Source organism: Archocentrus centrarchus, chromosome 10 (assembly GCF_007364275.1).
Source record: "Archocentrus centrarchus isolate MPI-CPG fArcCen1 chromosome 10, fArcCen1, whole genome shotgun sequence".
NCBI lineage: Eukaryota > Metazoa > Chordata > Actinopteri > Cichliformes > Cichlidae > Archocentrus > Archocentrus centrarchus.
The window spans coordinates 15835548-15862321 of record NC_044355.1 but is presented as its reverse complement, the minus strand read 5'-3'; the positions used below and the strand labels follow the sequence as shown (position 1 = coordinate 15862321).

The window sequence follows — 26774 nt, the reverse complement described above, 5'->3', positions numbered from 1 at the left end:
TAATTTCTCACTGTTTAACATTTTATATTTCACAGATCATATTCTTCTAGTTCTTTTCAAATTCCAGACTAAGATAATTATTAGGTTGGGTTGGTGTTATTCTTTAGTCTTTATGGAACAAGTGCAATATGTAACAGCCATTAACTGCTCAAGAACCAATTAAGATTTCCACTGGCTCACTGGTAATTTAGCCTGATGCTAGAATGCATCCAAACAAGCTGATTTGTTTCATGACGGAAAGTTTCAAGGATCCCAGCTGACTGCACACTTCTCACTGCCATTTCAGTACAGACTTTAAAAAAAAAAAAAAAAAAAAAGACACTGGTGAGGTGTTAGGCCATCAGGGTAATTTAAATGATAGTTACATCCAGACTGAGTCTCAAGTGATGGTCTGCTACATAACACATTTAAACTCAACAAGAGAGGAGCATCAATCAGCACATGTAACCGCATCCCTCACACATAAACTAATTCGCATACTGTTTACAGATTTCCAACTTTAATATTGATCTTATAACAAAAATTAGTAACTGTGATAGCTGTATCTCAACTATTTTTAGCTTACGTGGAAATGTACAATGTAAGTTCCAAACAATTAATTCCATTTTTGAGCTTCTATTTTAAAGACAAAACTTTTTTCATATGCCTCAGCAACTACTGAAACAGGACACTTGGAAACTCAAATACCTCTACAGTCTTTAGAAAGAAAATCAAATTGTCAGTGTCCCTGTAAGGTTGTGGTTGTGGTCCACTAGAGCAGTGGTTATAGAATTTTTTGTGCCCAAAGAAAACAAAAGAAGACAATATTTCAACATTTCACTTTACGTCACGTCATACATTTGACTGTATTGCCAGATAAAGGCCCCTTTCACAGACCATTTATGGCATCCACATCTAGTGGGTCACAACTAAATTAGGATACAACAGTATACAACTTGGTTCATCACCTTATCAGACACATTCACAAAAATTTAATTTAAAAAAAAAAAAAAAATGATGTAGGCCAATTTATTTTTTCTTCCCCCAAAAAGGATATTTATATGTGCCTCTTTAGCTTACGTGTATGTGTCAGCATTAGACAACTTCTCCAGACAGATGACATATTCAGGCTGAGAGCTGTTCACATTTTAGCTCCACCTGAACCCCAAAGACAACAGAAATGGCTGCAAAAGCTACCTAACAGTTTTCCTTATCCACTTTCTTTGAATGGTGGCTTGTCTGCACTAGTGATTAATCATGGTTTGCACCACACAAGAAAGCAATCTATTTTTCCCCTTACTAACATCCTCACTTTGAATTAGACCCTTTGATCGCCCTTATAAATTCCACCATCTGGCACTTGCAGAAACAAACCGAGATTGCCTTTGACAGAGGTTTTATCAAGGACTTCTTGGGGGAAATGAGCGTGTACATAAATTTATAGTTGTATATTGCATTACTAAAGTATGTTTGTCACAAAATCCCATGACACACCTTGACTTCCCTCACACCAAGCCAACTGGCAACCACTATGCTATAGGACATGTAAACACTGCCAATAAACATTTAAGATTCCCAACAGATGGTAGCTTTCATGCTTAGAAATAATTAACCTCAGAGAAAAAAAAAATGAATAAAGTTTACTTGTGAAACTGCTATTTGTCTATCACCAGTTGGCAGGTAGCTGTAAGCCCTGCGATGAAGAGGACAGAGGTAAAAAAAAAAGAAGCAAATCTTGTTTGCCTTGTCTGTGGGTTTTTTTGGACTCCAGTTCACCTGGCTTGCCAGGGTGCAGTGTTATCAGGTGTGCCTCCATGTTGCTTACTGTCAAGATTTAAACTGGATCATATTCTGCAGATAACTAAATACCTTCACCTGTCACCTCTTTCACTTTTTCTGATTTCTGTAAACTTCATTCTTCATCGTGTGGGACAACACCATTTTGTTTTCCCTTTTAGATTGTCCAAGGTGTGAGGGGTGAGGTTTATCAAAGTTGTCCTATACATGTAACCATGTATAGGACACTTATCCACTTATCAGGGTCGGGGGCAGCAGCCTAAGCAGAGAAGCCCAGACCTCCAGCCAGCTCCACCAGCTCATCCAGAGGGACCCCAAGGCGTTCCAGCCGAGAGATAATCTCTCCAGCATGTCCTGCATCTGCCACTGGGCCTCCTCCTTGTAAGACATGCCCGGAACACCTCATCCAAGAGGAACCCAGGAGGCCTCCTACTCAGATGCCCGAACCATCTCAACTGGCTCCTTTCAATGTGGAGGAGCAGCGGCTCTACTTTGAGCCCCTCCCAAATAATTGCACTCCTCACCCTATCTCTAAGGGAGAGGCGAGCCACCCTTCAGAGGAAGCTCATTTCTGCCGCTTGTATTTGCAACCTCGTTCCCTTCTCCCGTCACTCGTGAAAAAGCCCCCGAGATACTTAAACTCCTCCACCTGGGGCAGCAACTCATCCCTGAGCTGGAGTGGGCACTCCAACCTTTTCCAGGTAAGGGCCATGGCCTCAGACTTAGAGGTGCTGATTCTCATGTCAGCCACTTCACACTCGGCTGCGAACTGTTCCACTGCGAGCTGGAGGCCACCACCTGATGAAACCAACAGAACCGCATCACCCGCAAAGAGCAGAGACGAGATTCTGAGGCTACCAAGGTGGAAGCCTTCTGCCACAGGGCTACGCCTAGAAATTCAGTCCATAAAAATTATGAACAGAATCAGTGACAAAGGGCAGCCCTGGCTAAGTCCAACACCCACAGGAAACAAGTTCGACTTATTGCCGACTACATGTATCAAGCTCTCGCTGCAGCTGTACATGGACTTAATGGCCCACAACAGCAGCCCAGACACCCCATAATCCTGCAGGACCACCCACAGGATACCCCAAAAGACACAGTCGAATGCCTTCTCCAAGTCCACAAAGCACACGTGAGCGTTGAAGTCTCCCAGCAGGACGATGGAGTCAGACAATGGAGTACCCACGAGCACCCCACCCACTCCAGAGTACCCACTCTAAGGGTGGGTATTCTGAACTGTCATTCGGCGCATAAGCGCAAACAACAGTCAGGACCCGTTCCCTGGCCTGAAGGTGCAGGGAAACAACCCTCTCGTCTACCAGTGAAAACTGCAACATACAGGCAGTAAGCCGAGGGGATACAAGAATACCCACCCCGGCTCGCCACCTCTCACCGAGGACAACTCCAGACTGGAACAGAGTCCAGCCCCTCTCCAGGAGACTGGTTCCAGAGCCCAGGCTATATCTAGTCAGTATCTCTCAACCTCACGCACTAGCTCAGGCTCCTTCCCCACCAGAGAGCTGACATTCCATGTCCCAATAGCCAGTCTCGATAGCCGGGGATCAGTCCACCAATGCCTCCGCCCTTAGCCACCACCCGACACACACTGCACACGACCCCTACGACACCTCCTGCGGGTAGTGGGCCTGCAGGAGAGCAAGCCCATGTCGTCTCTTTGGGCTGCGCCTGGCCGGGCACCACAGGCTAATGCCTGACCACCAGACGTTCTCCCTGGAGCTCCCTCCCCAGGCCTGGCTCCAGGGTAGGGCCCAGGTAACCCTATCCCGAGCAGGACAAACAGTTCCCTTGTTGACGTTTCCATAGGGGTCTTGAATAGTAATTCAGAATTTTAATTTTAAACTTATAATGTAAGTAGTAACAGACTATAAGGTTAGGCACACTTATTTTTTACATTACACCGTCTGTCCAGCTGCTCTATTGGTAAAGCCCAGGAGATAGTAGCCTATGTGGCTCACTCCATGGCCCAAAGGGAGAGGAACATTGTATGCACTGGGGTTTTATCCACGGGTTTCTGGAAGAGCATAGGTAGGCTGCCATGACAGACTGCTACTTCCGCTGTTCCGTTTTATACTTCCAGTTACCCAAAGTTAGAGCCAGAGTTAATGACAAAATTCGGTTACTTTGTGCTGTAACAGGCGGCTTTATTAGTTGGAACATGTGCTCGGACTCAACTTGTGCTGTTGTCACTACATCAGTCTGTACATTTTTTCAAATTATTTTATTCTGTAAATTTGTTCTTTTACCCCAAATTATACTACCCAGTTGCACATCCTATTACCATATTTTTTCCTTATGTTTTAAGTTTTCCTTTAATGTACAGCCTCTTATTTTTTTACATTATTTTATTTATAGTGTGACACTACAGCATACAGCCTACACAAAGCTTAAACAATGCCTGCCTTCATGTAAACACGTAGCAGTTAGCAAGATGACAGCTGCGTGTCTCCCCAATCACAGCTTTCGGCCAGTCCAGTGTTTCTGTTTCAGTGATCTGAACACACTGATATCCAGATAATTGATATACCTTCCACAGAATACCTGCCATCACTACATGATTTCCCTAATCAGCGATACAGGAACAGCTGACTGTCTCCACCGCTCCACTTTCCCTTAGCATGACCCATGCTAAGCGCTTAGCATGGCCGATGCGCTGGCTCGGCTCTACAGCTGCTTTAAGGAAAACAACGTTGCCTTGGAAAAACAAGGTAACTGATAATGTCGATGTAGCTGACTTCAGGCCATAATTTCATGTCATTTACACAAGTGATGGGTGAGGCACTGTTACCTCGCTGCTTTTTAAAACATCCTTGCAATGTATCCACCTCCCATGTGGTACCATTTAGCCCAGGTAAAAGAAACTGCAGTGTCAAAATGTTTAAATGAACGGCAAATGTGTAAGCCCGCAACCGTAAACAGCGCAAACGGAAGTAAACTACCGGTTTCCGCTATGAATTATGGGTAGTGGCGCGAAGTCAGGAATACTGTGGATAAGGCAGGGTAAGGTAGGTAAGGCAGTGTGCCATTCTACCCCTGATAAGGCAATGAGTGCAAATCTGACTTTGGGTGCCAAGGCAGAATAACAAGAAGCATAACAGTTTTCACAGATTGTCTCAAAGCCTTGAAACCATCATAAATTTTTGTCCTCCACACATATTTCTTAGAACAACACATAGGCCCATGCTGTTTACAGTCATGGTGATACACAGAGCAGTCTGAGATTAGCTATAATCTCTAGGAGAAGACTGGGGAGGAGGATTGAGATGGTAATCCTGACTAAGCCACCCCATACACAACAAAAGGTATGGCACACAAGAGTTCAGGGTATTCATATCTATAGGGACCTGTATTATAGTCTACTGTCTAGTCCTGTCTTTCCTGGCTGCTCAAAACATACAGAGGTTAGTGATGGCATCATTTGTCACTGACTAAAAGGCAAAAATACAAACTGATTAGACAAGCATGTTGTGGTAGTCCTCAAAATATTTCAGATGCCTCTTTAGTCTCACACAGTCCACTTCTTGGACTGCAGCTGGTCACAGAAGTCCTTTTCCTGCTTTTGAGATCTGCTTCAAACTGGAAGGCCACTCTAAACAGAACTGTGTCATGTGGCCAAGCTTACTGAGATTTCAGACCAAAACAAACTATCACTAGGAACTGTTGTACAAGTTGCAGTGTTCTAGCTAGCGGTTGATCGCCAGGCACTGTGCCTTGCTGAGACACCCTTGGGCCAGGCTGAGGATTTCACCGCTTCATTTTCGGAACTCTGCTGTCACTGCATTTAGCAAACAGGAGCGCACCCCACGGGCTCCGCCTCGGCTAGATCGCTGCTTTTACCACCACTTGCGCCTGTATTATTTTACCACAATTTGCAATCTACCACAGAGCATGGACAGTTTCATTCACAATGTGCACGTTTGATCTCACTACGGTCGTGCACGCTGGCATGAACACGAGGAGAAGTAAGAGGAAAATTTCAGGCTTTAACAGGAGTGGATCATCGTTGACGAGTTTTTTCCACGCCCCCACTGCTCTGTGCTGAGTGTGTGTGTGTGTGTGGGTGCACGATGCGTTGTGGTCACTGTGCAGAGAATGTCAGCTGTTATTTTTTTCTTTACTTCAGCTGTAGCCACCAGAACGGATTGCTATAACCACAGTTTGCTAGCGGGGGCTGCCATTAGCACATCGTTCGGTGCCGGATGGACCTATAAATGAATAAATAAATCACTGGAACAGCAACAGCCTCTATTAATGAACTAGACCTTGTTTTGCAGCCCCATGCCCTCAGCTCAACACACTCAAAAAGCATTCTCCTACAATACAGGGGAAAAAATTCCCAAGAGACATACTGCTAATAAATGTGTCTAGTGTAGAGTAGCTGTGTACGTCAGAAATGCCAGAACACACTGCCTAGTGGTACCATCTGAAAAATGAATTCAGGCAACCTATTCAACAATCCAAAAGGCAATTGAGAAGAAGCATACTGACAGCTTAAACAGCAGCATCTCTTTCGCAGTTCAACAAGTCCTATCATACAGCATGAACAAACTTCAGACACACAAACGTGCACGAACACACACGGGATAACCATTCAATTCCTAATTGACTGAGGCCCCATTTACAGGACATTTTCAGATGAAAAAGGTCAAGTTTTGATGTGTTTGAGCCTCCTGTTTACACAGGAACAGCATAAAAACGATACTTTTTGAAAATGGGTTCCAGAGTGAAGGGTTTTCTAAATGCTCTGGTCTCCATTTCCGTGTAAAAAAGCAAAAAGGCTACTTTTTGAAAACGGGGTACTGGCACATGCACACTATGGTTTCAACTCCTATATCCTCACTGCCAACTTGTGGCCTGGCAATGGGAACTACAGTGTTTTCAACATCTTCGGTTCCATGTAAACAGAAATTGTGTTTTGAAACATTCATGTCTGAACGAGTTACTTTTCGAAAACAGTAAAATTACACAGTTTCCACTGAAAATGTTCTCGTGTAAACATGGCCTGACTGGTTTACTAATCACAAAATGACAGAAATGCTTTAAGATTAAAAGTAGCTAAACATGAAAAAAGTAACCAGTTTTGAAGCTTATTAAAAGGCAAGAAAGACAGCAAAAGGTCCTGGTTCACACTAGCAGAAAGTCAAACGTGTGGCAAGCTATAAAATGACATCATAGATTGACAGTAAAATGGCAGCTAACAACTCTACAGTATGCTACTTTCACACCTCTTTAGTCTTCCATCAACACCAGATAAAAATAGACATGCCACAGATACAAAGCACAAAAATTCTGTCTGAAGCTTCACCAATATAAAAAGAACTGAAAATTCACTGTTATAATAACACTTTTTTTTAATAAGGAGTCATTAGTTGAAAATCCTATTTAAGATTATGTCAGACTTAAATTTTAAGAACTCCCACTTTGGTTTGCTTATTATGTGACACAATTTTGAGGCACTCTTCAGTCACAATACCACCGTAACACATCCAAATGGGATTTATTTTGTAGAGTTCTGAATACTAAAAAAGTCTGGGGCTTATAACTCAACAGCAGAAATAATCTTAATTTATTCTGGAAATATTGTTTCTTTTGTGTCTATCTCCAGCCTGTAAAACATGTCAATTTCTTTCTATTGATAAATCCCTGCTCTACATTTTTTATATCTGCATGGCCTTTGAGAGAGAGCATCAACATATTTACTGGCCCACTGGTAGTTTCTGGCACAATTGATGGAAAGGGAGGAAAGAGAGAGATAAGGTTAAGTTATAATGGGGACGAATAAGGAAGCATCCTGTTCGCTATTTTGCACAACTTCCTGCCACAACCCTTAGAATTTGAGAAATAATATAGCAGGGTGGAAACACTGACATTTCCGTATGTGTATATGACTGAGCATGCATGCATGCATGTGCACACAATGAGAAGAGGGAAAAAAAAAAAAAGTAGAAGTAACAACTAGCAAAATAAGTGTGAAGTCTAAATTTGGTGTGGCCGTTGAAGTAAATGACAAGAGAAAACTAGCCACAATAGTGAAGCCTGTTAATAAGTTTCAAGTGAACAGTCAAAGTTCTTCAAGTGGCAGTGGATGAAAGTGTTGTAAATATTCAATAGATGTAAGCAGCATATGCACATGGGCATTTAGCAAAAACAATTCTGAGTAAGGGGAAAATAAGCATGACAAAGAATGACACAGAAACAGAAAGAGCCAGTAGAGTAAACTGAGCAATCACACCAGAAAACACAAGTACAGCAGCAGGCACACCGCTAAACTATCGCAGACCGGAAGGAGTGTTCCTCTACAATGTACACTGCTGACACCAAAAATGAAACCTGCACTATCTAACAAGATCAAGATGGAGTCGTGACGACAGTTTCTGTTTACTGTGACTCTTTTTCATCCTTCATCATTCAAAACTAATTCAGCATCTTGTTATGAACTATGAAGAATGCAAAAAAAAAAAGAAAGCTTGGCAACCACAACTCTGTCCTTGTTGCATTTCATGAAAAAAATAAATAAACAAATAAAAGCAAAGAAGTGTTTCAACATCTTTTGCAGTCAGTTACTAAGGGCTGCTTTCACAAAGGAAACCAGTTACTTGGTGTGGCCAATATGGATCAATCACACCATATGCAGTCGTATCTGAAGATTATTTTCATTGTGTATTAATTCCCTGGAGTGGCTTTAATTCTGTAAAGTGAAACAAATAAACAATAGATACCCACAACAACTTGGAAAATGAGATGTTAAAAATGTTATCTGCCTTGTGTCTTCGGAGCAGCAACAAATACACACTCTGCTTTGTAATACTGGAATAGATTTGTATAATAAAACAAATATTGGGGCAGTCTTTTTTTTTTTTCCCCAGCTACAGTATTGCAGTGCAATGTCAGGTTTTTGTTTGTCTGTTTGTTTTTAAGAAATAAATAGGCTATTCTGCCTAACTGCTGATCACAGGGCATACCCATCAGCCAGCTCATGCTGAACCAAACTTGCTTGGCCATATGTATGTACATATAACACTTGTTCTATGCAGTTTCTTTTGATTTGCTGTAATTACATCCTGTATTTATTCAGGCAAAAATCTCCTTAACAGTAAAAACTTCTTTTGTAACAGTGGCCTGTAATCAGAAGTCAAAAGCCTCACACACACACACCCAACAACCCGAGTGAAGGTGAGATTGCATTCTAAGTAATTGTATCTCAGTGGTATACCTGCCTATGCATTCCACTGTGTGTGTTTCCCAGAAAATTAATCACTGGCTTTTTTTTTTCTTTTTTTTAAATTACACAACTCAGCTCTTGCATCCAGTCAGAACAAGCTCCAGAGAAAGCAAGTGCTTTCTGATCTGTGCAATACAATATCGACAGAGCAAACAGGGAATACAATGCACCCCTTTAGGATTATTCCAGTGATGTGGCTAATGTAGCTACTGGATAAAAGGTACACTTGGCTGCTCCCTCATTTCCACAGGGGTTGCCACAGCAGATTGATACACGTTTGATTTGACAAAGATTTTATGCCAGACGCACTTCCTGACATAACCAGTTATCCAGGATTGGGACACTAGGAGTACACTACCTGAGGCTAGGTTTTTGGCTATTGGTTAATTACTAATAGTTAAGTGGCTAACAATGTGTGTGCAGGTCAGGTTAATAGTTATGATAATGGTTCAATATTTCAGCATTGCTGAAACGGGACCTCTGGAAATTTCTTCTTAAGTGTTGAGTTGTGAACGGCAACTATTGCTAGTGAGAGGGGATGTGTGCCTGCCTCAGGGTAAATGATGAGAGCCATTTAAAATTACTGACACGTGAGCCAGATCATTTGTAGGACCTTTTTTCTTAGGTCCTGCAAATGATCTTTGAATTTGCCCTTTTTTATTTGCTTATAAAAGATTTGTACTTCATCAATATGCAGTGGATATCTGTTTGTTAGCAGAAACTAGCTTTATTATAGTTGATCCAAGGTTTGTTGTGTATACTAGGGCTGCATAAAACGATTATTTTAGTAATCGAGTATTCTATCGATTATTCCAGCGATTAATCGAGTAATCGGATAAGAAATACTTTTTTTTATTAACAGTTTATCTGCATATTTTAACTTCCGTAATGCAGTTTCTCGCCATGTGAACAAACAGCGGTGAATGGAGCAGCTACAAAGTTCTCTTTTCTTCACCTTAACACTTGCTGATCAGGTGCTTGATGAAGGACCTCCAGCTGTTTCACAGATTTAATGGTGGTTACTAAAAGAATAAGCTGCTGTTTTGGACGCTGGAAAAACGTTTCCTTTTTCACTACTTGAGCTCACCGTCACAGCTTCGCCTCTTTGCGCTTGCGCAGTTAAAACCGCTGCCTGCTATGAGTGTTTTGAAAAACTAGCCATGGCGCATGTGTGAGTAATGTTGTAATGCTTTGTATTCACAAGCATTCTCGAAAATACGTTTCTACTGCAGGTCTATATTTAGTCACTAATAAGGGATTAAAGTATAAAAAATATTTTGAAGGAGTCCCTCGGTCCTGGGGGGCGGGCCTTCCGGTACCGAACCATCGCTAGTGCTAATGGCCCGCGCTCGCTAGCAAACCAGTTCTGGTAGCTACAGCTGAAGTAAAGACAAAAATAGCAGCTGAAATTCTCAGCGAGCACAACACACACAGACACACAGAGAGCAGTGGAGGCGTGGAAATGCATGTCAGCAACAGTTGCCACCCGTCCCGTAAAGTACGGAACCCCGCATGTTACGGAGCCGTATTCCACAGAGTCCCGTAACATACGGGGTTCTGTATTTTACGAGACAGGTGGCAACTCTAGTGATGATCCACTCTGTGTTAAATGAAATCCATCGCAGCGACGGAGAGCTTTTTAGAATGTGTGCTTGTGTATACGTGAGTGATTCACACTCCAGTCCAGTAGGTGGCGGTAATGCAGTTCTATGTTGGTTTGCCAGCCCCCAATAAACCCACAAAAAAAACGTCAGCACTAATGCTGCTAATGCTAGTGAGGAGCGCCGCTTACACCGAGACAGCTGAGTGCTGCAGAGTTTAAACGAAGCATCGACACAGTAAATTTGTGTCGATAAATTTTTAGAATCGATTTAATCGAGTTAATCGATGAATCGTTGCAGCCCTAGTGTATACTGTGCTTCATTCATTCATTCATTCATTCTTTTCTGGGTGGCGAAAACTAGTTAGTAATGCTAGCTTGACTCTAGAAGATGCTAACCTTTCCAGATTAAATTCTGCTTTATTCAACCTTATAATTTATCTGTTAAAACCATCAAGAAATAAATTGCATAGCTTCTGGACTACACTTACAAATACACACAGACAAAACACATACAAATACATACACACAAAAACCCCACTTATTATGCACCTCTGCCCATATCACATTAGTTATGTCAAACCAGGAGTTTTTTCTGGGATGACTTATAATCAAACTTAGCATGTGATCACAGGTGCAACACACTTAATAGTTTCAGCTATATTTAGAGGGGCTGCAGAGATTTTCTGCTCCAAGATTTTCAGTACCCATTTACCCTTTAACTGTGTTATTAGAATTAACTCAGTCATTTAAGCTTCACACCACCTGTAACTTATCACTGACTGCACACACATTTAACATGTTCTGTCTTGTTTAATCTCCTTATCATTCACTTTTCTGGTTTCTTTTTGCTTTTTTGTCTCACTCTTCCCTTCACTCCTCAATTTGTCTCTCCCTCTTTCTGCCTCCCCCAGTGTCCACTCACTGATGGCTCACTTGCTTTCCCTGTTCAGCCTTGCTCTGTGAAATACTGCTGTTCACGCTGAGCCAAGAGGCCCCTGCCACTAGCAGTCCATTAACCACTCCAGTTTCATGCTGGCACTCAGTCATCCCATTCTTCAGCTCACAGTAGGCTGTTCTTCCCCTGAGATGTATGGAACAGGAAACCATGTATCTGTGTGTACCTATAGCCTGTTTCAGACATGGGATAAGCAATATTGCTGGCTTCATTAATTCATTACAGTGAGGGCATCATTTAGATACCAAGGACAGTTACGGACAGATCCATGCAAGACACAATATTTGCTATAAGCATGCGAATGGACAGTAGATTGTGGGACATACAATGCATGAAGTCAAACACCCAATATTATTGCTGTTAAGGGCAACATCCAAAAAAGAAAGATTTTAATGAGCTGAAGAACTTACAAAGAGACATTCACACGGAGTCTTGTGCATTCCGATTTATTGGCTGCATTTAGTTGACACTTGTGTTGTGGTGATTGGGAAAATGCAAATTTTTCTAGGACTGACCTATTAGGAGTAGTGTCATGACTCATATTAAATTGATCAGGTTGTTCATATGCAGAAAGATTAATGAAAAAAATAAATTTCTAAAAAAGGTCAGTTGTGTGTGTTTGGAGAAAACATACCCTTTGTGCACCAAAACAAACTCTTGACTACTGTACTTGACACTAAGCCAGATTCAATGTGTGACTAAAGAGTCATGACCTGACTGGCTTAATTTGTGCCGTTATGCTGAGGTGGTTCCCCCAGGATGTTAGTGCACTGTTGCATAAAGGCAGAAGATCTCATGCTTAAAATAAAGATCCACTTATCATTGCCATTGAGCAGACTTTTAATGATAAAAACAAAACATAAATAACATCCATTCAGCCCTCCTAACTCATGCCCAGTGGTGACAACATTCAAGTGAGACAGACAAAGGAGAACAACTACCTCATTATTCCACTCAAGTGTTTCTGGTGGCACTTCCTGTGACTGTTAGTGGTTGAGTGTATTGTGATTTCCTCGGAATGGGCAACACAAGTGTCTTAATGTAGTGAAAGGGATGGAACAATCAGTATGAGGCTATATAATAATCCGTTTTGTAATAAGAGACTAAGGGCATTATTTCTATGCATTTATCCTCATAAGTCAAACATTTATTAACTAGTAATATCTAAAAATTTAACAAATACAAGAAAATTGCATCCATTAACATATTTACATGACAAGTAAATCAACTGGTAGGTTGAGTTTGCATATATGAGCAAGTCAGCAACTTATCAAGAGAGAAATACAGTGGTACCTTGATTTGTGAGTGCCCCAACTAACGAGTTTGAGACACGGTCGGTCGCTTGGTCGAATTTTTGCTTTATGTTGTGAGTGAATATCTGAGTTATGAGCGAGCAAAAATAAACCATTTGCCCGTTCAGTTCGTTTCTTTTTCCCCCTCACGCTGTGCACTCGTTTTTGTCGATGGTTGTTGCTGTCTTTGATTATTTTCCACATTTATTTTTGGAAAATTTCCTTTTTTTAAACCATGGGTCCAAAGAAAGTGAATGCAAGATTGGTGCTGAAAAGAATGATGACCATAGATATAAAGCATAAAATTATAGAAAAACATAAGCGAGGTGTGCCTTTTGCTGCCTTGGCAAGGGTAAGAGTGCGCCAAAAAAAAAAAAAAAAAAAAAGGCAAAAGAAGGAGGAGAAGATCAAGTGAAAAAGAAAAAAAAAAAAAAAAAAAGCATTTAAGTGTAGCCATCTCCTCCACTTCCATCTCCGCCAACATCTTTGTCTGACTTTCACTTAAAACCAATTTCTTTACATTCTCTTTTGTTATACTCGATACAGTATTATCTTTATACATTATTTGGTTATAAAGTTCTCTACATTTTTCTTATTAATAAACATAAAAAAAAAATTGTAGTGGTTTTGGGGGGGACGGGAACAGATTAATGACGTTTCAATTCATTTCTATGGGAAAATTTGATTTGACATAAGATCAAATTAAGTTATGAGCTAAGTCACAGAACGAATGGAACTCGTATGTCAAGGTACCACTGTATACAATAACCAACAACTATACTAGGTAAACCTGTTCAACTGCTCCTTAACACAAACATCTAATCAACCAATCACTTGGCAACAACTCAGTACATTAAAGCATGTAGACCTGGTCAAAATGACCAAGTACAAACTGAGCATCAAAAAGGGGAAGAAAGGTGATTTACTCCTTTAACACCGGGCAATCACCGCCAATACACCTGTGATCTGCATTTGTCTGCCGTGAACAACTGGTTAACACTGAGTGTCAAATAGTTGTCTGGTCTGTTGAGTCTTGATTTCTGCTGCAACATTTGGATGGTAGAGTCAGAATTGAGCGTAAACAACATGAAAACATGAATCCCTTCTGCCCTGTATCAACAGTTCAGGTTGCTGGTGGTGTGATGTTGTTGGAATATATTCTTGGCACACTTTGGGCACCTTAGTACCAGCTGAGCATTGTGTAGACACCACAGCCTACCTGAGTATTGTTGCTAACCATGTCCATCTCTTTATGACCACAGTACAGCCAAGTTCTTTTGGCTGCTTCCAGCAAGACAACTCACCACGTGTCAAATCTCAAACCATCTCAAACTGATTTCTTGAACAATGACAATCAGTTCACTGTACTCAAATGGCCTCCCCAGACACCAGATCTCAATCCAATAGAGCAGTTTTGGAATGTGGTGAAATGGGCAATTCGCAGCCAACAAATCTGCATGATGCCACCATGTCAATATGGACCAAAATCTTTGAGGATTTTTTCCAGCACCTTGTTGAATCTATGCCACCAAGAATTAAGTCAGCTCCAAAGGCAAAAGGGGTCCAACCTGGTACAAGTGAGGTGTACCTAATTAAGTGTATAGTCTGCTACCACACATTGTTTTACTTCAAATTTAACAGGTCTGTCTTCTTCCACTTTCAGGAAAAATGTAAAAATCAACATGTCTGTTATAATATCACTAGTTACATTACATACATGTAAGAAACATTACATACTTTGTGAAGATGATCAGAAAACCTTATAAATAGAGTGCAAGACATTCTCTGACACAGGTTCAAATCTCTGAAAGGTAAAGTGCTGTAATTATGTCTTAAAATCCAAACCATGGCAATATCAAACTGACTAAAGCAACAATTTAAATCCCAGCACCCGGTTACCTCCAAAACAATATCTGAGAGAATCACAGGAATATCGCATGAGCCCCAGAACAACATGCAAACTACGGCCAAACTCAACAGATGAAGCCAGAGACATACTCTGTGATCTAGAATTCACCTTGTATTCCAAACAACTATCCAAGGCAGTGATCCATGGCTCTTCCACATCATACCATCCTGCTGGGTTGAGCAAGCATGTTTATGTCAACAGCAAGAATCCTGATTCCTTCTGTTTCTCTGGGCATGAACACAGATAGCCCTCTAGGGAGCACAGCTAAAATGACCTGCTTTTCAAACAAAACACCTTGGATACGATCACTGTAGGCACAGTGAATAAAGTTCATCATTACAACTGTGATGAGTAGACTCAAGAAATCTATTTTGAGGACACAAAGTAGAGAAATTTAGCATAATTAAACAGCCAGTTTCTGTTTAGATGTGAATCCTAGCTGAAGCCATTCCAACAACATATTACATAAAAAAAAATACACAAATATTCATCCTATCTCAATCTCTTGATTATGATCACTACACTGGATGTTGTGCATGCCAACTGTGACATCACCATAGCCCCATAACGACTCTTATTAGCACGTGAAGCGTGCCAGACTCATTGCAGTCTCCTCAACGATAGCTATTACTACTAGGTAAAGGTAAAGTTTATTTATAGAGCGCCTTTCACAGACAAGAAAAGTCACAAAGCGCTGAAAAAACAGTCAATATAAAAAACAAATTACACCTTTCCATTAAAAGAGAAAGAGCAGTAAAACAACAGATTAAAAAAATTACAATGAGAGTAATTGATGAAAAGCTTGGTTGAATAAAAAAGTTTTCAACTGTTTTTAAAAGAAATGACAGAGTCAGCTAGGCGAAGTTCGAGGGGCAAGTTGTTCCAGAGCTTGGGAGCTATAGCTTGAAAAGATCTGTCGCCTCTAGTCCTTAATCTTGTACGTGGGGGAACTAAGAGGTTTTGATCTACTGATCGAAGGCACCGCGTAGGGATGTATTTAATCAGTAACTGGGATAAATAGTCAGGGACTTGTCCATTTAAAGCTCTATATGTCAGCAGAAGGATCTTAAATTGAATTCTAAAATTAACCAGAAACCAATGTAAAGAGAACAGAATAGGAGTAATGTGTGTTTGTTTGCTAGAACGAGTTAGAAGTCTAGCAGCTGCATTTTGTATCATTTGAAGCCTGGATACAGATGATTTATTTAAGCTGGTAAAGAGGGCATTACAGTAGTCTAGGCGTGATGACACAAATGCATGGACAATCTTTTCCAGATCAGAAGGGGAAACTAGGTTTCTCAGTTTAGAAATATTACGAAAATGAAAAAAAACAAGAGCGCGCAATAGATCTTACATGTGAGTCAAATCCCAAGGAGGACTCAAATAATACTCCGAGATTTCGAACTGCAGTCTTTGCAGGTGAACACGAGGAAGCAATCGCCTGGGTGATACTAGGGTAAATATCAGGAGGAGCTATGATCAAAGTCTCGGTCTTACTGGGATTTAATACAAGAGAGTTGCTAGAGAGCCAAGCACTGATCTGGGATAAACAGTCAACCAGGATAGATAACCTATCTAACTGGTGAGGTTTAAAAGACAAGTACAGTTGGATGTCATCAGCATAAAAATGGTAAGAGATCCCAGAGAAGGACTGAATGATACTTGCTAGTGGACGGACATATATTGAAAACAGTAAAGGACCCAATATGGAGCTTTGAGGAACCCCATAGGTTAGGAATGCCGCACTACAGCTGAATGTACCCGCCTTAACAGTAAACGTTCTTCCAAGCAAATAGGAGGAGAACCAATCTAAAGCTGTGCCAGAGATACCAGCCCAGGTTTTTAGCCTATTTATAAGAATACGATGGTCAACGGTATCAAAAGCAGCACTGAGGTCAAGTAACACAAGGACAGAGCAAAATCCTGCATCAGATGCCATCAGGAGATCATTACAGACCTTGAAAAGAGCAGTCTCAGTAGAATGCTGTTTCTGAAAACCAGATTGAAGAGGATCAAAAAACTTTAATGTACATAAGTAAGGTCTTAATTGATTCTCAACAACCTTTTCTAAACGTTTACTCATAAAAGGTCATTTTGAGATAGGTCGATAGCAGAAAAGGTCTCTCCATTAGTGCTCGTATAGGAACCGAAGAAGTTGAAACAGGGAACAAAGCAATCAAAAAGTTGTTTTCAAAGTTTTCACCATAACATTTTGTGTTTTCCAGCATCACCCTCTCTGTAATCTGGGAACCTCCAAGTTCCTGCAGTGACCTATCACTGAAATGGTGGTAAAGGCAGAACTGCTTGTACACTCATGTCTGCAACCCAGCTGCACTGGGTTAAGAAGACCAAGAGGCGAATGACAAGACAAAAAGGCACCAAAGGGCGGTGCCTGCCTGTCACTGTAATGTCACTTTTGACATGCGCCGCTGTTGTTAAAGTGACAGTGACAAGCTTAAAGAGGCCGTGAGACTCCTCCAAAAACCGTGACACTGTCTAGCAAAAGATATTATGATTAAATTGACAGCCTGAGTCCCACAGGACACAATAGAAAGGCATTCACAAACAGATGACTACTGATAATATATGATAGGTCAGTGCCTTTGGATATGATGGAATGGAATCATGGATGTTCAGTCAACAAATCTGCAGCAACTGTGTGATGCCTTTATGTCAAAATTGACCAAAATATCTGAGGAATGTCTCCAGCACCTTCTTGAATGTATGGAATGAAGAATTAAGGAAGTTCAGAAAATAAAAAGGGGTCCACTATCAAGGGTACCTAACAAAGTGGCCAGTGAGTGTATATTAAAAACACTTACATTAATGCAATTAACTATTCTGCTTACAGGTCAGATCCTTTTGTTTGTTTGTTTGTTTGTTTTTTAAGTAGGCCTACACTTATTTTCAGTGTCCATACAACAGTGTTAGAAACATTTGAAACTAGCTTTACATATGACTAGGGCTGCAACGATTCATCGATTAACTCGATTCTAAAAATTTATCGACACAAATTTACTGTGTCGATGCTTCGTTTAAACTCTGCCGCGCTCAGCTGTCTCGGTGTAAGCGGCGCTCCTCACTAGCATTAGCAGCATTAGTGCTGATGTTTTTTTGTGGGTTTATTGGGGGCTGGCAAACCAACATAGAACTGCATTACCGCCACCTACTGGACTGGAGTGTGAATCACTCACGTATACACAAGCACACATTCTAAAAAGCTCTCCGTCGCTGTGATGGACTTCATTTAACACAGAGTGGATCATCACTAGAGTTGCCACCTGTCTCGTAAAATACAGAACCCCGTATGTTACGGGACTCCGTGGAATACGGCTCCGTAACATTACGGAACGGGTGGCAACTGTCGCTGACATGCATTTCCACGCCTCCACTGCTCTCTGTGTGTGTTGTGCTCGCTGAGAATTTCAGCTGCTATTTTTGTCTTTACTTCAGCTGTAGCTACCAGAACTGGTTTGCTAGCGAGCGCGGGCCATTAGCACTAGCGATGGTTCGGTACCGGAAGGCCCGCCCCCCAGGACTGAGGGGCTCCTTCAAAATATTTTTTATACTTTAATCCCTTATTAGTGACTAAATATAGACCTGCAGTAGAAACGTATTTTCGAGAATGCTTGTGAATACAAAGCATTACACCATTACTCACACATGCGCCATGGCTCCCGCAGCCACTAGTTTTTCAAAACACTCATAGCAGGCAGCGGTTTTAACTGCGCAAGCGCAAAGAGGCGAAGCTGTGACGGTGAGCTCAAGTAGTGAAAAAGGAAACGTTTTTCCAGCGTCCAAAACAGCAGCTTTTTCTTTTAGTAACCACCATTAAATCTGTGAAACAGCTGGAGGTCCTTCATCAAGCACCTGATCAGCAAGTGTTAAGGTGAAGAAAAGAGAACTTTGTAGCTGCTCCATTCACCGCTGTTTGTTCACATGGCGAGAAACTGCATTACGGAAGTTAAAATATGCAGATAAACTGTTAATAAAAAAAAGTATTTCTTATCCGATTACTCGATTAATCGCTGGAATAATCGATAGAATACTCGATTACTAAAATAATCGTTTTATGCAGCCCTACATATGACCAAGCTGTGCAAAAGTAAAACAAGCCAGCATTCCTAAAAGGAACTGATGAGCTTGGAGGCATTCTGACAGAACCCTGTTTTCAAACTGAACCAGTTTTTGATTCTCATTCTTAGTCCTAAGTCTTACGTACTCCATCACATATCACGGGTATGCCTAAGAAGATGTAAAACAGGAATATGATGAGGTCATGTTGAGGTCAATGACTAAGACAGGTGAGTTGAGAGAGCTGATGTCACACTGTAGATCAGGTACAACAAAGAATTCTGAACTGTGATTTAATTACCCCCCCCCCCCCCCCCAAACAAACACACTCACTCACACACACACACACACACACGCACACACACACACACACACACACACACACACACACACGTTAATCTAGGCATGCAGAGGCAAACTCTTTCAGGCACACTCAGTCAAAAATAGACTCAGTTATGTTCTTTTATCTCAGGTGATTGCACAATTGGTTTCTCTCAGTGACGCATGTTTACTTTTGGTAGGTCTAGCCTACCTAAGACTGTGTGTCCATTAAAGCTGCTATAATACTAGGCGTTAATTGCCACAAGAGTTTGTTTAAATTGATTGACTTGTTTGTTTAGTGTTTGAAATGGAAACTGATTTTTACAAAGTTGTATAAGTACAAAACCAAACCTTTACTGTATATTATGTACAGCTTGTCACCACATCACTATGTTGGCAAGCAACTTTGCATAGCAATGTAAAGTGCCCAGTTCACTTCAAAGTCCAACTGCATGTCATATGTACTGGGCATATGTCAAAGTAGTACTAATTACATAAAAAGAAAAAGTTAACAAATGACACGAAAAACTGGTCTGCTGTATGAAACTAATTTCCATCCATAGCAGCTGAATCTAAAATATCAAGTATTTAATGAAGTTCTAATTTGTACTGAAAGCTCTCTGAAACTGTTTACTTCTTCTATGCGTCCTCTATGGTTACCGTTTGTCACTGTATCAGTTTTCACCTGTTGCTAGACATGACCAAGCATTGTGTTACTAAACAGTTCGCTGATGACAGACATCACTACCGGTTACTCTTTGGCAAACACGCACCATGTTGAATCATACATGCTGACACAACCATGTAGAAACCACTTAAGGTAATTCTTATTAAATCACCTTGAGAAAATTTAAGCCCCACCTTACCCAGAAAGTTAGTTCATTCAGCACTGCTCTATTTCAATGATTTTTGCTTTACACAGCAACTCACTATATACACAATCCCCTCTGCAGAAAAGAACACAATAATTATTAACTGTACACGTGCTTGTGCAAATGAAAGAGTTGCTGGTTTGAGCTGCTGGGAACTCGCCAGGACTGCATAATATAAGGTTTATGGAAGAGTTTATGTCTTGGGTTAGAGAGACAGCTACTTCCTCATATCCTGACTTTCTAGTACTTTGACCTGAGTTGTGAATCCTATTCTACAGAGCAACATTTCAAGCTGCACTGACAGCTTGTGAGCAGCCAGCTCCAGGGGGTGAAAGTAATTACAGGTAGCAGCTCGCTGCTTTGTAGCTTTACTTAAAACTGAGAGAAAGAAAATCAGCGGTTTAGTGCAACAGTTTGGGGCCCACCCCACTGACGGTTACATGATAAAGGTGCAGTAAGTTGAATCAGTGTGATACTCACAAATTTCTTTTTCCCATCTCCATCCTCGTAGTTCTTCTTTGATTTCTTGTCCTTCTTGGGACCAGTAGCTGAGGCAGAATTCCCCGTCTGTTGATCCATATTTATGACTTTTAATCCTTTCCTTGAATTGAGTGTCAAAGTAATCTCCCCGTTTTCAACTTTCAAACGTTAATGTTTTTAACTGGCGAAAAGGCCAACTCCTTATTCCCAGGGGCCTAAGCTAGTGCCCTGGCTAACTAGCTACAATTAGCACAATGCGGCTAATGATTTGGTAGAAAGCCAAATGGACCAAACGAGCCCCTTGTTAAGCCGCCTCTCGGTATCAATAAAGGAGGGAAATTCAAAGCACAATCCCAACTCCTCGGGATGAAAAGTACAAAAACAACCTGTTGCGTTAATAAAATCCAAAATGAGGAGGTCACTCTGCTACTTTCCACATGTCACACAAGTCGAAGTTTTAGCAATGAAGATTTTTAGGTCCGGAAAGTATGCGGTACTATCTGCGCTAACCTTAGCTTCAGCTAGGCTAGCTTGTAACAGTAACGTTAGGTAAAGGGAGAAACAAAAAAAAAAAAAAAAACTGTTTCCGCTTCGACAAGTTGTTTCGACGACCGCAACGCGGATATCGAATTGGTGTTATCAATGACCTAGGTCAAATTCGTTTCCATGACTGCTAGAAGTTAATAACTTTTTAACCTCTGGATGACAGAGGGGAAGCAAGTACGTCTTTACAATAGAAGCGTCTTCCTGTTCTTCTGACAGTCCGTTCAGCGCTAACTGGGAGGAGCCTACGCTGTGCTACTTCACCTGAGAGGATTTATCTGATAGCTCTAACTCCAGAGCATGCAGCTGAGGCTCCAGAGCAGATCCAACGAAAAGCAGCAGCAGTTTTCAAGCATGCCATGCAAGTTGAGACTCAGATGGAATAGCCGGTGGAATATTTACATGACGCAAATTGGAGAAACAGAGACAACTGTTTATTGTGTCATAAATGTCACATTCTAGAACTTACATTCCATGTGTGTGGGTGTGTGTGTGTGTGTACTGTATTTGCAAATTTAGGCTATTATATGTGTTTCTCTGTCCAGGTATGCTTTTACTGCACTGGTAGTGTATCTGGGATCACTGTCACGCTAAAAAATGAAGTCGCTGCCAATCACATGCATTCCAGATGTATTGCACGGTGGATCAAAATCTGACTGTACTTTTCTACATTCATAATTACAAGAATTTTGACAAGATCCCTAACACAACTGGCTGAAATGCAGCCCAAAACTATGACAGTGCCTCCACTATGTTTTACAGATGGATGTAGACACTCACTGTTGTACCTCTCCATTTGGCACACCCCAGCCTTACCTTGTGTTTCCTCAAGAATGGCTCTGAAGGGTCACATGCATCTCTCAGGTCCTGTGTCAGGTCTTTGCTGGATTTCTTTCTTAGGAACCTGACTTTGAGGTACTGTTCATCTGCTGTAGATGTTTCTTGTCTTCCACTTATACAGTTACCTCAATTTTTTTAAGCATACAGTGCACACCATGCCTAGACATGGCAAGTTTTTGGCTAATAATTCTTTGGGAATCACTTTGTTGCTGCAAAGATACTATTTTATGTCAGACTGTGTTATCTTTGGCATTTTTCAACTAAACACATGGGAACAAATTATTGGTTTTCTGACAGACTACTAGTAATAAAATGCATAAAGATACTATTTAAAATTGGGTCTTTGCCAAGTTGTCTGTTATGTGTAGACTCAACACTGGTTCATCCCTTGAGTTAGGTGCCTTTTTATGCTTGAATGTTAGGTCAGTGTTAAGTGGCTTAAAAAAATCCTCTGCAAATGGTCTGGACTGAAAATGAGTCCAAAAAAAAGAAAAAGCTCTTTCAAAGAAAAGCTTTGAAAAAGCTTCAGAAAACCTGGAGCATTATTGCTCAAGACCACTTTCAAAAATGACAAGAAAGTAATAATTACACACAATTTACACACACACACACACACACACACACACACACACACACACACACACACACACACACACACACACACACACACACACACACACACACACACACACACACACACACACAGAACTCAATGCATTTAGACATGTAGACATGGTCAAGATGACCTGCTGAAGTTCAAACCAAGCATCAGAATTTACAAGAAAGGTGATTTAAGTGATTTTGAATGTCCCATGGTTATTTGTGGCAGACAGGCTGGTCTGAGTATTTCAGAATCTGCTGATCTGTTGTGATTTTTTCCCCACACAACCATCTCTGGTGTTTACAGAGAATGGTCTGAAAAAGAGAAAATATGCAGTGAGTGGCAGTTGTCTGGGTGAAAATGCCTTGTTGATGTCAGGGGAGACTGGCCAGACTGCTTCAAGCTTATAGGAAGGCAACAGTAACTCAAATAGCTTCTTTGTATAACCAAGGTATGCAAAAAAGCATCTCTGAATGCACACACTGTATTACCCCATGATGGGACTAATAAAGGGATTTCTTATCTTATCTTATCTTATCTTATCTTATCTTATCTTATCTTATCTTATCTTATCTTATCTTATCTTATCTTACAACACTTTGAACCTTGAAGCAGATGGGCTACAGCTGCAGAATATCATTCCGGGTACAACTCCTGCCAGCTAAGAACAGGAAACTGAGGCTGCAATTTGCGCAGGCTCATCAAAATTGGGCAATAGAACATTGGAAAAACATTGGCTGGTCTAAATCTGAGTCTAACTCTCGATTTCTGCTGCAACATTTAGATGGTAGGGTCCGAGTTTGGCATAAACAACAAGAAACTATGGAGCCATCCCACCTTGGTTCTGAAAACAAAAGGGGCTCCAACTGATCACCAGCAAGATGTACCTAATGAAGTGGCTCTTGAGTGCAAGTAGCTTTATAGTCCAGGATTAAATCAGTTCAAGGGAGATTTCAAAGAGCATTTTGTTCTCCAGAAAAATCTATTCAATATCATGGATCATAAAAGCTTCATAACAAAAAAACGATGCTTATACCAAAATACTTATGTAGTTCTCTCGGGTATCCCTTGCCACTCTTTTCCTTTTTTCATTGCCAGAGACTTCTGACTTAGGGATTTTTTTTAAATATCTGTGACTCGTATTCTCTAAAAAAAAAAAAAAAAAAAGCTGTAGGATTGACCTAAAAAAAACCCTTTGCTTAGTCTTTTATTGCTGCACACTTTTTGATAGTAAGCAGACATTTCATCTTATTCCCAGAGGCTGCATCTAAAGGAATTTGGTTAATGAAGTCGCGTTTGGTCCTGGGGTTGTTGGCTGTTGGCTGTAACCACATTGTGCACACAAATAGCCGGACCTGGGGCTCCACCTAGCGGTAGAAAATATCAACTTCAGGCGCTGACCAGAGCCAATCGGCTACGGCTTGTCAGGCAAGGTTAATTGACCAGGAGAAAGTAATTGTGGTGTAGCCTGCTCTATACTGTTCTTTATTTTTATTTTCATACACAAATGCAATTGGCACAGGGCAATGGTTAGAAAATAGATACACAATGCAAGTGCAGTCAATCATTTCATGAGGAAGGAACATAACCCATTTTCTTAGTGTGCTAAATAATTACCCAATTCTTTGCAGAGTGTCTTCCAAATAAGCACATTTATTTGGTCATCGATTCAGCGCTGAGCAAATGTGGCCTTCTGTCTGATTTCGGGGCTTAATTATGCACCACAGTCACCATATTTAGCTCTTTTTGATGTAATTTTACATCTCAAATGAGGAATTCAGTAAACAGTGACTGAATATTAAAAAGATAAATGTTTAGAAGTTTCTCTGGCTTGGTTAATTTCGAGATATAACGCCCAACACTTGAAATTCAGCGCTTCTCTTCGTCTCAGACTTACACGAACCTGTGCGCACGTTACACGCGCACAAGCCACGCACACACGCGCGCGCGGGCGGGCAGGCGGGCGCAGGATTACAGAGATAGGCTCGTTCTATCTGTCCTGGTATGTGAGAGATGTTTTCCAACAACAAGACTGGAGAGGATTTGCGCATCACCGGTGGCACTGAAACAGACAGCAGTTTGGTTTATCGCAAATTACTCGTCATACTTCAGCCTCGAGTCTTCATTCTTCGGAATATTAGAGCTATAAATTGTGGGAGAAAGGTTAATTAAAAGTGAAGGTGCGCGATAAGACCGGCAGCCCTATGGTACTCGTAAAAGCGCCTCTATGGACACTTTGGAGATAAACATTTGGCCTTTCACATCGGCTGCGGCAGCATCATCTTCAGCAACGCTATTCATTTGCAGGAAATACAGACAAGAATATTGCCACTTCAGAGTACATTTGAATATCTTTATGCGACGATATAGGTCAACAATCTGTCGATTAATAATTTTACAGTGGACAAAAGGTTGGAAATCGTCTGGTGATTGTTTCATTTCACAAGACAAGACAGTTAAGTTACAGTCTTACAAAATATTTTACATACAGACTACTTTATAGACCCTTTCTATGGTGACAAAAAAAGGTTCGCCTCAACAGAGTCAGTGCCAAAATTTGAAGCCAGTTAAATGAGGTAATGCAAGCTTGGGAGCGTAGCTGTAAAGGAATACGTTTTGATTGCGCTTTGTGTGCAAGACGGTTTCAGCAATTATTTACCAGTAAATACAAGGCTCTAGGTCACTCATTTGATCAGGAGTGATGGACCACTTATCTTCCCACCAGCGGTAGTCCTACAACACTCTTTGCTATCTTTTAGAGTTGGGGCCATGGGTAATATAACAAAAGATGTGGGGAACCATAAACAAGTAGCTGACTGAACAGATTCCAGGTTACTGGGGGTTTAGTTTGTCCAAGACAACTAACAAAGGCAACAACTTCATTTGTCCAATATGTGCAGCAGCAGCAGTTCAGGGGTCACCCCCCCTGAAAGGATTCTCTCTAAATACTATTAATCCAAGAAATTGGTCCTTTGGGGTCTGGCCTACTTGTAGGAGGTCCGAGCCTCTCTCAATGATCTGTCATATGGCATGGAGGCGAAGAAAGAGTTCCGGAGCTGACAGTTGATGAAGAACACAATAAGCAGCACCAACAGGAAAAGCAGTAGGCACATGACTATGTAGGTGATCAGGTCCGGTTTGTGGAACTCGCCTTCCCGGAGTCCACCTCCCCCTCTTCCCGTGGTGGGTCTCAGCAGAGCGGCCACGCTTACCGAGCCACCGTGGGAGGCATTCAGGGAGGAGGGGGCGTGTGTGGTAGACTGTGCCATGAGTACCAGGTCGAAGTCTGGGGTGTCGGTGGAGTTGAGGAGGATCTGCCTCAGCATGGCGCCTCGCGGGCTCACCGACAGCGTTGATCTGCTGGTGAATGAAAACATATGGAGAAGGTTATGGAGCCTACTGACCTTTTGCCTTATTTGAGACACAACAAGCCGATAAAAAGAATCAGGAGCGATCACTTTGCGACAAATTTGAGAATAGTCTTTTAGGATAAGAATATCAGCACGGGCTTTGAAAACAACTCTGTTAGTCTGACAAGGTCACGGATACAGCGCACTGTGCAGATCAGGACATGGTGATTCCATCATGAAAACACCACAAAGCAGACCGGAGTCACATTGCAGGTTTCCCGAAATACTGTATGACATTGTGAGATTTTGTTCTTTGTAGAATCCCTCAGCGACGTTACTTACTTTGGTGTGAGCTGCGAAGAGTTCCGCAGGTGAGCTGGAGAAGACCAAATCTCGGCTCCGCATTCCTCAGCGTCCCCAGCTCTGTCTGCTCCAGCGCCACCGAGGACGCGCCGTGAAAAAGCGGCGGGTCGATAGTTTCAGATATGCCCCCACAAATCATATGTCGAGGGGTATTATTATAGCGCAGAAAAAGCACATCAAACCGAACTGTTTAAATCCATGTGAGTGCAAAACAGACATCTACAGGATAGCAACACAGTGCTAGTTTCCACTTGTTGGCTTTTAAATCCAAACTGACTTGCTACGCATGTGGTTGAGCAAGGACTGGCTACTGTAGCAGTATCCAGATGACTGGGTTATGTCAGAGGTGGTGAAGTTCAACGACGATCGCTGGTGCGCTCACGCGCACTTGTACGTCGCGGTGCGCAGTCGGTTAAAACTACTTCGCCTGCGCTTGTATAGCGCGCAGAGGAATCAGGAGCGATGCGCGCAGTCTATTTGACTGTCCTTTTATCCAGTAAGGGGTCGATAGTTGCTGAATTCACGCTACAGACTGTCTGCCCTTACAGGTGT

The 26774-nt window shown here is 41.5% G+C and overlaps 1 protein-coding gene across 3 annotated transcripts in view; it reads right to left on the bottom strand.

Moving 5' to 3' along the window:
• The window catches only part of diaph1 (diaphanous related formin 1), a 103496-nt gene extending 82188 nt beyond the window's left edge, over positions 1–21308 (bottom strand). For all 3 annotated transcript variants that reach the window (XM_030739468.1, XM_030739469.1, XM_030739470.1), the window contains exon 1: positions 20526–21308. In XM_030739468.1, coding sequence (XP_030595328.1) covers positions 20526–20624 — 99 coding nt within the window. In that variant the 5' untranslated portion in view covers positions 20625–21308. The remainder of the gene's footprint in view (positions 1–20525) is intronic.
• Between the last annotated feature and the right edge of the window lie 5466 nt (positions 21309–26774).